Here is a 12514-nt window from a genome sequence, read left to right as displayed (position 1 = left end):
TTTTTTATCATAGTTACTCCAACAGCCTTGTCGGCATACGATCGTACCGTGAATGAGAAATAGTAGATTCCTGGAATTTCGGCTGTAAAGTAACCGGTGTCTTCGTCAAAATCTTTCCCCTTGTTAGCTAGGATGACATCAAACGTTACGATAGTCGGCGTGCCTATTACACCGGCTAAAGACTTTGTACGTACCGCTGAAAAGGCACACTTATTGGCATTGACATCGCTACCTGTTATACAAACATGAAGAGATAAAAGAAAACATTGAAGGAAAAGTTTCAAAGCCCTACGGTTGTCGGGGCGCATGCGTGGGTTTCAGCTGATCACTTCCATTATCTGTTTCGGGCGATAGGATAGTGTGATACAGATATGTATGGAACAGAAACCCGTCCCTAAGAAGAAGAAAGAAATTGAGTTCTGATAACTGATATCCAGCGAGAAAATAAATAGCTCACGAGAAAATATTCTGAGACATTTATTTTCTGTGATCAAAACAAAAACGTTTTGAAGCACATAAATAAAAAGAAAAGAAAATCCACGGGAAAAGTAACGATAATTTTTCGACACCCTCGTATGATATACTAGTATCTCGGTCATTCTCTAAAAGTTCATTGACTTTCGAACATTCAAGTAGAGAGTGGCCGAAAAGGTGGGTGTGATTCGTTTAAGTATCAACAAATGTCGTCTAGTTTAGGCACAGACAAGTAACACGTGTGTTACTTGTCTGTGGTTTATGTGAAGAGATTGTTTGTAAAAGCACAAAGCACTTAATGCGACTACACCTCTAATAACGACAGCGCTGGCGCACATTCTTGACAGAGTTAATAAGACATACCAATGCATGATCATGATATCGGAGGTCAACCCAAATCAATTACAAAGCATACTTTATCTCACTTGATAACCAACAAATATTTGATCTCTATGACACGGTACAGAAATAGATTGAACATTTCCGAGTTGACAGCATGCTATTGTACATGGTTTAGAGTCACTACCGCAACTGAGAATATATAGAAGGTGAACTGGTAAAAGGAGTGATGAGTGTCTGACTGTACTTCACTTTAGGCCAAATTAAAAAAATGTTTGGTTCCGGTTACCCGACCCCACCTAGTTTTTCACGACGACCCTAAAATTTATTTTTACGTATTCGAGAAAAATGATAATAAAATCGCGAAAATCGTGAAGTTTCGCAAGAAATAGTGGGTAAGGAAACTGACACCAACTTGAAAGAGACAATATTAAACTATTCTTCATCAATATCATGCATGGCTGTACATCTGATAGGAAGAAATAAACAACACAGAGACCAATATTCGATCAGCCCCACAATTAGTCCATCAGAATATTAATGTATCAATAGGTAACTCGCTGAATGTTTGGACCTATATATCTATCGATACACTAATCGATCAATTCAATCAATCAATCAGCGCAGAAAGCCTTGCATTTATTTATTATAATCGATAAATGGCATAATCAGCACCCCACAACACCCCACCCCACCCCATATGCCATATAAGATGGCGACATACTACATACAGACAGATATATCATTTACTTACCAGTAGACTTGACTGTATTCAGGTTTGGTACAAGTTTATTGTCAACTTGATCCATTCCTGTCATGAGGACGGCATTGTTATTACCACTTCTCCATTTATCAATTGAATTAACGATAAATTGGTTGTTCGTCTTTCCTTCCTTGATAATATATTTCTTTGGTTCAAAACGTAATAAAGTGTCGTCAACATTAACGCCAGTGGTTAACTCTGAATCTAATAAATCTATCGGTACGTCTTCACCATTTGATTGAACGACTCGATCACCTGGATATGGTGTATCTTTTTGGACCTTTTTCTGACCACTTGATATTGGTATCGGAACAATGAAATCTGGACTTTGGTCTTCTTTCTGTACATCACTGAGTCTGACATCATTTTTAAGCTTTTCCAGTTGTCCTACAAGATCCCGATTACTCACAAATTTAGGATTTTCTTCGCTCCCAGCATTAATACCGAGGTTCTCAGGCTGAAATGACGCAGACCTCTTGAATGTTCCGAAATCTTCGCTTGTGGGAGGTTGTTCAGAAATCTTTGTGTTTGACAACAAATCCAACGCAGCCTTCAAATCATCGTTTGCCGTTTTCAGTTCGGCGTACCTCTCTTCCAAACTATTAACACGTTCTAGCAATTCTTGTAAAACGTCACTGTTCGTCTCAGAGCGTATCGTGGTGACTCCCCTTACGTAAATAACGTCTGAGGTTAAAATGATAGAACACAGCAGCGATAACTTCCCCCATAAATTCATGATTCCGAGCTGTTCGGGTTTGAAGAGACCGTGACAAGCAGTTACTGTTCGCTTGCTCAATGTCAACATCAGACAGCACACAATAATTAATAATTGTTTTGCCCTTTAATACACTCACCTTGACATCCTTAGAGGCTCAGAACATCAAACAAACAAACAAAGAAACAAACTAATGAACAAACACATGAATTAATAATGATAGTTATAATGAATAAAAATTAAAAACAATAAAATCAAAATGGGTAAATATGGGTCATGTTTATAAATAGATTTTAACATTGTTTGGTTGTTGATGAATGAATTCCGTATCTGAGAAGAGTTTATTGACCCCAGAAGTACACTGCCTTCTAACCGTAACTGCAACAAGGATGAAAGCAACACGATGAACGATAGACACAATTTCTATAAAATATTTGGCCTGGCGTTTTCGTTGACAGCGGGACTAAAAACTTAAGAGGAATCTAAAGTTGTCTTCAGGATCAAACGAGATTACCAATTTATCTTTGGAGCTATACGGTAAACTTTATAGTGAGTAGATTAAATAGTTATTAGAATATTTACACCTATCTACTTACAGTGCTGATTTCGAGTCACCTCAGCGTGTATGGCTAATGGTAATGAGATAGTTACCCATATGTGTGGATATATTTTGAACATTTATATTGTTATCTGAGTTACTGTGTTTTCTATTTCGTCATCTTTATCTTCAACTGCACCACCACCACCACCACCACCACCACCACCACCACCACCACCACCACCATCATCATCATCACCACCACCACCACCACACCATCAGATGCATCATCATCATCATCATCATCACCACCACCACCACCACCACCACCACCACCACCACCACCACCACCACCATTCCTCCAGAAAAGTACAACACAACATTCAATGTTGCTACAAGTTGTATTTATTCACTTTGACGTGTGTCAACATATTCTATAGCACTACTTCTATTCAACTTGCCACATAGGTGTACGCATTAGTGTTTCCTATACAATCATCCTACAATTAAAAGTTAAAAGTTTGAATGATGTAGAAATGTTAAAGAAAAAACTGTCAAAATCTATAAAGATCAACTACCATAATGTTGAACTAATTGTCCACTTTCCATCACCTCCTACAGAGATTTTCTGAATATACTTATTTCATTTATTAGATAGGCGTCATCTACAATGAATACCTTGTTCAATCACACATGCATGTGGAGGCAGTTCAAAACACATGAACTGTATCTTTTACAGGAGGCAACCAACTGTACTAAATAAAGGAAGTCTAGTTTTCATGTAGCTATCCTTTCCGGATATTTTCATACCTTCCATGTATTATAATTTCTTATCATTCCACAACATATCAGGTTTCGCTTCCACTTTTAAATGGTATCGACATGCACACGAAAGCTTACGTACTTTCTCTAGAAAATCTACAACTGATCATTTTACTCTCATTGTATAGACAAACGTTGTCATACATTTAACAACGATAAAAATATACTGACAGTCTAAAAAAACAAACTATGAGTATCATTTGATAACTGTTACAATGAAGAATTTCGCGTTTTGCAACTTACATCATTACTTTGTGGTTGTATTTTACTTTCAAAAAATATTCTATCTTGTAATTATTTATCAGTGTACAGACTGATGCCGTTGAATGTAGCGTAATGATACTTATTGCTATAGATAGCGAAATTTGGGCTTCCTCCTAGTTGGAGCCAGACTTGGTCGGCATTTTCCAGCCGTAGCATTAGTGACTGTGTCTGCATCACTTTCCGATCGCTGGGGTCTGTTGATATGCTTACCTCGGGCTCGCCGTTTTTCAACAACGTCACACCAATGGTCTTGTTGTCATAGGAACGCATTGTGAAAGAGAAATAGTATATCCCAGTTTTATTGCAAGTGAAGACTCCAGTGTCGATATCAAAGTATGCTCCCTTATTCGCCAACGTGAAATCGAAGGTTATGTTTTGTGGACGCGATTTGCCTAGCAACGATAACGACCTGGATACAGAAAAGACGCACTTGCCACTGGCGGCGAGATCTGAGGAGTAAAGAATCGTTATTGCTGTATGATTTCAGATTACGTCTATAATCATTACCTCTCCGTTTTTTGTTTGTTTGTTTGTTTGTTTGTTTGTTTGTCTGTCTGTCTGTCTGTCTATCTGTCTGTCTATATAATGTATGTCTATATGATGTCTGTGTGTCTGACTATCCCCGTCCCTCACTCCCTCTCCGCATACATGTCAATTTTTCTGTACACCAGTTCCCTGTGTCCACTATACATGTCCTAGCCTGAAAAAATTGTCGTTGCGACCCTATTTGTCACGTCACTCGCCGATGTGCATGTGTGGTGTGCATGTTAGCAAATAAATGACTTCCAAAACGACCAATCTTTCAGATTATATGTCCTTATGCCTCGCCCTATTACCAGATAATCAGTTTCAAAAATCGAAACATGACGTCGAAAATGAAGTGTTATTAAATACGAGAAAGGGCGCTAGAACTGAATTTGGGATAAAATTAAAATTGGAAATTGAAACTAGGCATTTATTCAGTAATCTAGGGACTCTGGGAACTCTTGCAATAAATAACATAAACTTCATTTGATAACGATTTTACTGCTGAGTTCTCCCAGAGCAACGAGTGCATTCCTGAATAATCTGACGCAAGTTACACAGCGTCACTGATAAGTGGGTGGTAATGAATTGCAGACCTTCCCTTCAAAAGAACCCGTTGTGTTCTGCAGAGTTGATACGAATTCTTGTTAGGAAAGAACACGTTTATCCACTCAGCGCAACGCACAGTACAGTTAGGCAAAACAAAACAAATATTTGTTTCCGATAACATGACGTCACTGAGAAAATAGGATAGGTAGGTCGGAATTTTATTTTATTTTACGTTAATTTTCAGTTTACTTTGACCCCATATATTCGTCGGTCACAGTACTTCCGTGCGAGTTTTATGAGTTATAAAATAAGCAAACAAATTTACCTGTTGCCATGGGAAGACGAGATTTCAGATTCTCGAATTGATCAGTCAGGAATTTCACTTGCCCAGACAAAGCCTTCAGGTTATATGACCCCTGGTCTTCATTCACTTGCAATCTTTGATCTTCTTTTGTAGTCGATTTGGACCTTTGGTCAACCTGTAAATAGTCTTGAGGGGAAGCAATGTCTGGTACATTGAAATTTTGATTGGCAGTTTCAGCTACCAATTCCCTCACAGATGGGTAGAATTTGAACGTGTGTTGGGTCGTGATGCCGTTGGTTTTTTCGTTTCTGTTTACTTCGTTCATAGGTGTTGTACCATGACGGTGTTCTGTTCCGCCATAATCGTTTTTCATACTATCAAAGGAATCGAATAGTTTCGGAACGTCATTAAATGACCCGTCACCTGTGTTAAGGTCACCGTTTTCAGGGTGTTGTAATTTCACTGGTGTATTTCCATCAACAGCTCCGTGGTCTGTCATACCAGTTCGAGATTTCAATCGCTTCAACTCACTGTTCTCTTCTTTGAGTTCTGCATACTGATCTTCAAGTTGTGTGAGCCGATCTAGAATTTCACCAAGATGGAGGTTCTTCAAATCTTCATTTGTGACTTCGTTGTTTCTAAGCAATCCTTCCACAGTCATAACAAAACCATGAATCAGAAGACACAAAGTGAATGTGTAAATTGGTCTTGACATGGTTAGATAGTGTCGTCTTCGTTCAGAATCGAATTCACAACCTCATATAGGTTACTGTCTCATCAAAGGATTGAAATGGTCAAACTGTGAACGTTTTATGCACAGGTTTTAGTTTCTAATGTGAGTCAACTTGTTTGATTATACGGGTAGCAATAAATCACGAAATCAGTAGCACGTGAAATGTCATGAGAGGCAAAGGTGGCGCTCTAACAAACAAGTGTATGGATAGATCAGCCAAAGAGATGGCAAGGATTTTGTGTTTTTGGCATCTATTTCAACATATTTCAAAAATATAAAAAAAGTATAAACACCTGACGTAAAGCACATCTAGAGGGGAGGACGGAGACGGAGATTGGTCATGTAATAAAATCAACCAAGTCGTCAGTTGGTGTTCTTTGAAACCAGATGTGAATGTTAAATTTCGTTGTGAGTTCTATTCAACATACAGTCCAAGACGCGGTACGGTACCTCGTATAAGAGATGGTTTGAGAAGAAACTAGTTGGTCGGCTAAATCAACGTTATAGTCTTAAATGGAACAGACTGGAACCGTAGTGCGAGTGAGTACTTCCCCATTTAAACACAATATATCGATAAAACTGCACGGAAAGCCGGTCGATAACGTTTCACTGGTACACTTGATATGGCTGCTATAACGATTGTGGTACATACAGAAAAACATTCCTTTGGTGTTATGGGTTGTACTAGTACGTATCAGGATCAGAACCAGATTGACAGTTGTTAGTGAAAGTCATTGACATGTACTCTATTATATCATTACTAAAGAGCAGTGTTGTCATGTCCTATTGTGCAAAGCTAGAAATTACCCTAGAGCAATTCAACTTGACATTTGAAATATTATATTTATATTTGTGAAATTCAATGTTAAAGGCCATGAACACGGGGACATTTCCGGTTGGCTATAGTTTGTACTACATGTCGACATCATCATCATCATCATTAATTGTCACCACCACCACCACCACCACCACCACCACCACTACCACCACCACCACCATCATCATCATCATCATCATCATCATCATCAACATCATCATCCACTACGTCACGTCACATCACATCATGTCACGTCACGTCACGTCACGTCACGTCACGTCACGTCACGTCACATAAAAATGCACATACGTCTCAGCACTGATCTTCTGTCACGTCATGACATGTTTTGACACATCACGCCAAGTCAGGATTTGTATCATGACATATTTTGACACGTCACGTCAAGTCGGGATTTGTGTCATCACATTTTATCAGTATACTAGTTTATCACACCAAACCATACAGTAAAAAGAGTATACCAGAACTACAATGTTCATTATTGTTTATGTCAAACTAAATTTCTATCTTCATTTTTTAAGGTTCGACGTACAAAATGTGAGAAAATCTTACACTGCGTGAATAAATCGTTCATCCAGAAATGGACAAGATAACTGCTTCACTGTGATATGAAGAAATAGCATTTAGTACTATTCTGTAAAAGGTGTACTCTGTCAACAAATTCGGCAGTTAAAAGTTTGAGAAATGTTTTTTTTTTAAATATGATGCAAATCTATGAATATCAATCTCCATAATCTCGTAATGACTGTCTAGTATGCACTAATTCCTTACAGAGTTTTTATGTTTATATGTACTAGTATTCACCAGTACATATATTCCATCGACAGGGACACTTCTACGTTCGAAGACAGCCCAAGTTACCAAAATGGTGTCAACAATATGGTCCTACAGTTAGTTGGCAAGTTCATGAAACATCATCATATACAGCAATGTGTGCTCATAACCCACGTTGATGTTACTTGACCAAGATATAATAGAATATAGTGGATATCAATTATAAGAAATAGTACCAGACGCTGGTATGTCAGACAAGGTCAGTCTGACTAGACAGCCTTTATGAGATAATATTAACGGGGCGAGCATACAACATGCATATAGCAGCCACCGCTGGCGATGTCCGTTGGAGGCTAATACATGCGAGTAAAAAGTAAGTTTACAAGAAATGTTCACAATACGTGGCATATGGGTCTCTTTAACAGAAAGAGAAAGGTGTTAAGATGCAATTATATCAGCTTTTCATGATTTAGTTATTATTTCATTTAACATCTTCGATTCTCTCTTTATTCTTATCTTCCCATGCCTATGCCAGATTTATTTTCACTTCGTTCCCGGATATCTAATGGAACTATGTGCCAAACAAACCAATGTACTACCTCTACATACTCTTACAAGTGTTAAACACCCACGTTTTATAAATAAACGAAGCTTTAGACACCGTATGCTATGATAAAACACTTTCTAAAAACAACATGGAACATCAAAGACGAACGCTGGGTATCACATACTAATGAAGAACTTCAGCCAGTTCAATCTGATTAAAATCCGATGTAGATGTCGGCTAATCGTTCATTGCTATTTTACCTTCGTTATTTAGCCTTCTCTACGCGATCAGGACGAAAACGTTAACATGTACCACGAAGGTCAATTCAGGCAAAATAACGAAGGTAAAATAGCAATGAACGATTAGCCGACATCTACATCGGATTTTAATCAGATTACACCCAGTTGTGCTTTTGAACTTATAGAAGTGCATGGCTTTCAAAAATATATAATTTTATTTGGTAATATACAGAATTATACCGTTGAATGTAGCGTAATGGTAATCATTGCTATAGATAGCAAAGTTTACATGTGGTCCTAGTTGGAGCCAGACTTGGTCGGCCTCGTCGAGCTGTAGCATAACCGATTGGGTCTGCATCACTTTTCGTTCGCTGGGGTCCGTAGACATACTAACCTGTGCCTCGCCATTTTTCAACAATGTCACACCGATGGTCTTGTTGTCATAGGAACGCATTGTGAAAGAGAAGTAGTATATACCGGGTATTTGGCAGGTAAAGACTCCACTGCGCATGTCAAAATACTTCCCCTTGTTTGCCAACTTGAAGTCGAAGGTTATGTTTTGCGGACTCAAATTGTTGCCTAGCAACGATTTCGATCTGGCTACAGAGAAGGCACACTTGCTACTGGCGAGATCTGCAGAATAGAAGGATTATCGCTGTTGGTGAATAACTAATGTTATGTTATATAATGTTATGTTATTTTATGCTATGTTGTGCTATGCTATGTTATGTTATGTTATGCTATGCTATGTTATGCTGTCATGTTATATTATGTTATGTTATGTTATGTTATTTGTTTACAAAATGTCCTTTATGGACTTATGAAATTATAAATACAATTCTTATTACAATTTACAAGTTTGTGGTATTAATGGTAAAGTCTGTCATCATGTATATTCATATGACTAAAGTTTATAAAAAGTTGTTATTTTGTCTAGTAATAATTTGCTAAGGTCCATGTATAGACTACAATAAAACAAAAACATGTACTGATAAATAACTAGCATAACTGAGGGTACAGCGACAACATTCCAATATTCTATCTTTAGACGAATGCAGTTCCATATGGTTGATCCCTGTGACTTTAGCCATGACATGCGCTGCGCTGATTGCCACTTGAATTGTGACCTTAGGTGATTTTCTGATGTGAAGTTCATTTGTGTCTGCCAAGTCGCTATAGTAGTCTCATTTGATTACCCCAATACTAGTACTGACTGAAACTGATGACAGACAACTTAACTTCACGTTTTCATCCACCCGATTCATCTACCTCTACTTCTTTAGTTTGTTTGTTTGTTTGTGTGTGTGTGTGTGTGTGTGTGTGTGTGTGTGTCTGTCTGTCTGTCTGTCTGTCTGTCTGTCTGTCTGTCTGTCTGTCTGTATGTATGTATGTATGTATGTATGTATGTATGTATGTATGTATGTATGTATGTATGTATGTATGTATGTATGTGTATGTATGTATGTATGTGTGTGTGTACGTATGTGTGTGTGTATGTGTGTGTGTACGTATGTGTGTGTGTGTGTGTGTGTGTGTGTTTGTTTAAATGTCCGTCAACAACAATCTCTCTTTTAGTCTGTACGTCCTCATGCATATACCATGATTTCACTTTTCCTATTGATCCCTCGTTCAGAAAACTATAATATCGAGGAAAATGAACTGTTTTATCGATATCACGCATGAGAAAATGAGTACTCGTACCGGACAAACATAAAGTTATTTCATTAAATTGAATTAGGAGTGTAGTTGCTTAACAAAACGACAGGCACTAAAACCTGTTGCAATCTATGATAGATGGCTTAAACTTCATTTGCTAATGTTCATACGACCTTGGAGTAATTATATCCTGACCGAGTTCTCTAATATCAATACGATGGATTCTCTGAAAGAACGGTTCCATTGCGTAACTGATACGGGGTCACATGTTAATAAGGAAAGTGTCTCCTGTCAAAGGGAATACGAAGTGCTATTCAGAACTGACATGAATACGAATTGTTTGCTTGTTAGATTTTAACAAAAGATCACGTCTGTACCATGCATACAGTTATTTACTAAACGCGATTTATGCTGTGATTACATTCATTTGGATTCTGAGATTAGAATACGTTCACAAAGAACAACAAAACAATATTGTTTATAATTATTGTAAAAGGTATGAACGTGTTCACAATTGCAAATTTACCTGTTGCCATATCCATGGGAAGACGAGATTTTAAAGCCTCGAACTGACCAGTCAGGAATTTCACTTGCCCTGATAATGCCTCCAGGTTATAGGATTTCTGACTTTGAACCAGGTGTAACCGTTGAGCTTCTTTTGCTGCCGATTTGGATCCTTGGTTCACCTGTAAGTAGTCTTGAGGGGAAGCAATGTCTGGCACATTGAAGTTTTGATTGGCAGTTTCAACAATTTCCCTCACAGAAGGGTAGAATTTGAACGAGCTTTGGGTCTTGATGCCGTTGGTCTTTTGGCTTCTGTGTACTTCATTCACAGGTGTTGTACCATGTTGTTCTGTTCCGCCATTCTGGTTTTTTATAACATCGATAGACTTTAACACCTCCGTGACGTCATCGAACGACCCATCTCCTGTGTTACTGGGAAGGTCAACGTTACCGTTTTCATGACGCCGTACATTCCCTGATGTATCTCTGTCATCAAACGGTAGTCGCTTTGCTTCAAGGGCAGATTGGGCTAGCAATCTCTTCAACTCTCTGTTCTCTTCTTTGAGTTCTGCATACCGATCTTCAAGTTGTGTGAGTCGAGCTAGAATTTCACCAAGATGGTCATTCTCCGGATCTTCATGTATGACTTCATTGTTCATGGGCGATTCTTCCGCATTCAAAACATAGCCATGAATTAGCAGAAGAGAGAAAAGTAAAGTGTAAATTGGCCTTGACATGGTTAGATAATACTTAGTAATACGGTGCGCGGTGAAAGAACCCGGTGTTATCTACGTTCAGAGTTCCAACCTCGATGGGTTACTGTCGCATCGCAGCAGGAACAGGTAAAAGCGGATTTCCCCGGCTAAAAATAGCTACGGTACACAGACACTTCTCAGAAAAGATTGATTTACTATCACGACACCAGTGTCACGGGGAGCACTGCACTAGTCCCTCGACCTGGAACAGGGGCACAGAGTTAACCATAGGTGGCGCTCTTTCAAACGTGTGTAGGACGCGTTAAACAGACGTAGAGAAAGCAATGATTTTGTATTCTGAACATCTGTTAAAGATAAATAACATGTACATGTACACGTATAAATACTGACTGGACCAAATTAAGGATTCAAAGTATTAAACTGATGCCCTCGGTCCTAATAAATTAAAGAAGTGTAAAGATAACATTTCGGGCAAATGTTGAGTAAAATAAATCACACATCAACTGTGCAGGAAAGGTCAAAATAGAAGGCAGTAACCAATGTATACTTCAATTAACTGCACGGAAAGCCCCAAGGGGTGTGCAAAACCATCGAGGAGTGAGTGGATAATACACGAACGAACGAACGAACGAACGAACGAACGAACGAACGAACGAACGAACGAACGAACGAACGAACGAACGAACGAACGAACGAACGAGCGAGCGAGCGAGCGAGCAAACAAACAAACAAACAAACGTACGTACGTACGTACGTACATACATACATACATACATACATACATACATACATACATACATACATACATACATACATACATACATACATACAAGATCGGGTTAGTACCCGTTCTTCTTGCTAGTTATTCCTTCTTTTGCTTCAACATTTTCATCACAACCAGAGATCTTCAAAATCACTTTTACAGACAGTTCAGATGCGATATGGTCATTACTAACTAACACTGTGAATTTTTCAATCTATTTTCTGCTCCAGCCTAAGTGAAAATCTGCCTGCCGATCGATGTTAGGGCACAACATATACTACACAACAGCGATACAAAAGTTACAAGCTTTCAAGAAGTAATGACTGATGAGGATAGCATACAGCAATGGACAATTTGTGTGAAAAACCTGTCAAAAAATACACAAAATATCATTTTCCCCAAAATTTTTACCATAAACGTTCCCAAGATGAAATAGTTTACGGCAGCAATCATA

The 12514-nt window shown here is 38.4% G+C and overlaps 2 protein-coding genes across 2 annotated transcripts; both read right to left on the bottom strand.

Moving 5' to 3' along the window:
* Positions 1–3265: 3265 nt before the first annotated feature.
* Positions 3266–6133, bottom strand: LOC144442514 (uncharacterized). Its single transcript, XM_078131878.1, has 2 exons — positions 5315–6133; positions 3266–4364 (listed from the first exon to the last, which is right to left on the bottom strand). The coding sequence occupies exons 1-2, from the start codon at positions 6006–6008 to the stop codon at positions 3946–3948; spliced, it is 1113 nt and encodes a 370-aa protein (XP_077988004.1). The 5' UTR covers positions 6009–6133; the 3' UTR covers positions 3266–3945.
* A 1243-nt stretch (positions 6134–7376) lies between these two features.
* Positions 7377–11527, bottom strand: LOC144442434 (uncharacterized). The gene is made up of 2 exons (XM_078131781.1): positions 10604–11527; positions 7377–9054 (listed from the first exon to the last, which is right to left on the bottom strand). The coding sequence occupies exons 1-2, from the start codon at positions 11316–11318 to the stop codon at positions 8636–8638; spliced, it is 1134 nt and encodes a 377-aa protein (XP_077987907.1). The 5' UTR covers positions 11319–11527; the 3' UTR covers positions 7377–8635.
* Positions 11528–12514: the final 987 nt, after the last annotated feature.

The sequence above is a fragment of the Glandiceps talaboti genome, chromosome 11 (genome assembly GCF_964340395.1).
Source record: "Glandiceps talaboti chromosome 11, keGlaTala1.1, whole genome shotgun sequence".
Classification (NCBI taxonomy): Eukaryota; Metazoa; Hemichordata; class Enteropneusta; family Spengelidae; genus Glandiceps; species Glandiceps talaboti.
This window is presented reverse-complemented; position numbering and strand designations above follow the sequence as displayed.

Excerpts from the sequence above, each read along its gene's own strand:
- LOC144442434 (XM_078131781.1), bottom strand. The coding sequence starts at position 11,318 with ATGTCAAGGCCAATTTACACTTTACTTTTCTCTCTTCTGCTAATTCAT. Across the intron at positions 9,055-10,603 it reads TCCCATGGATATGGCAACAG|ATCTCGCCAGTAGCAAGTGT; the intron begins GTAAATTTGCAA and ends TCTATTCTGCAG.
- LOC144442514 (XM_078131878.1), bottom strand. The coding sequence starts at position 6,008 with ATGTCAAGACCAATTTACACATTCACTTTGTGTCTTCTGATTCATGGT. Across the intron at positions 4,365-5,314 it reads TCGTCTTCCCATGGCAACAG|ATCTCGCCGCCAGTGGCAAG; the intron begins GTAAATTTGTTT and ends TTTACTCCTCAG.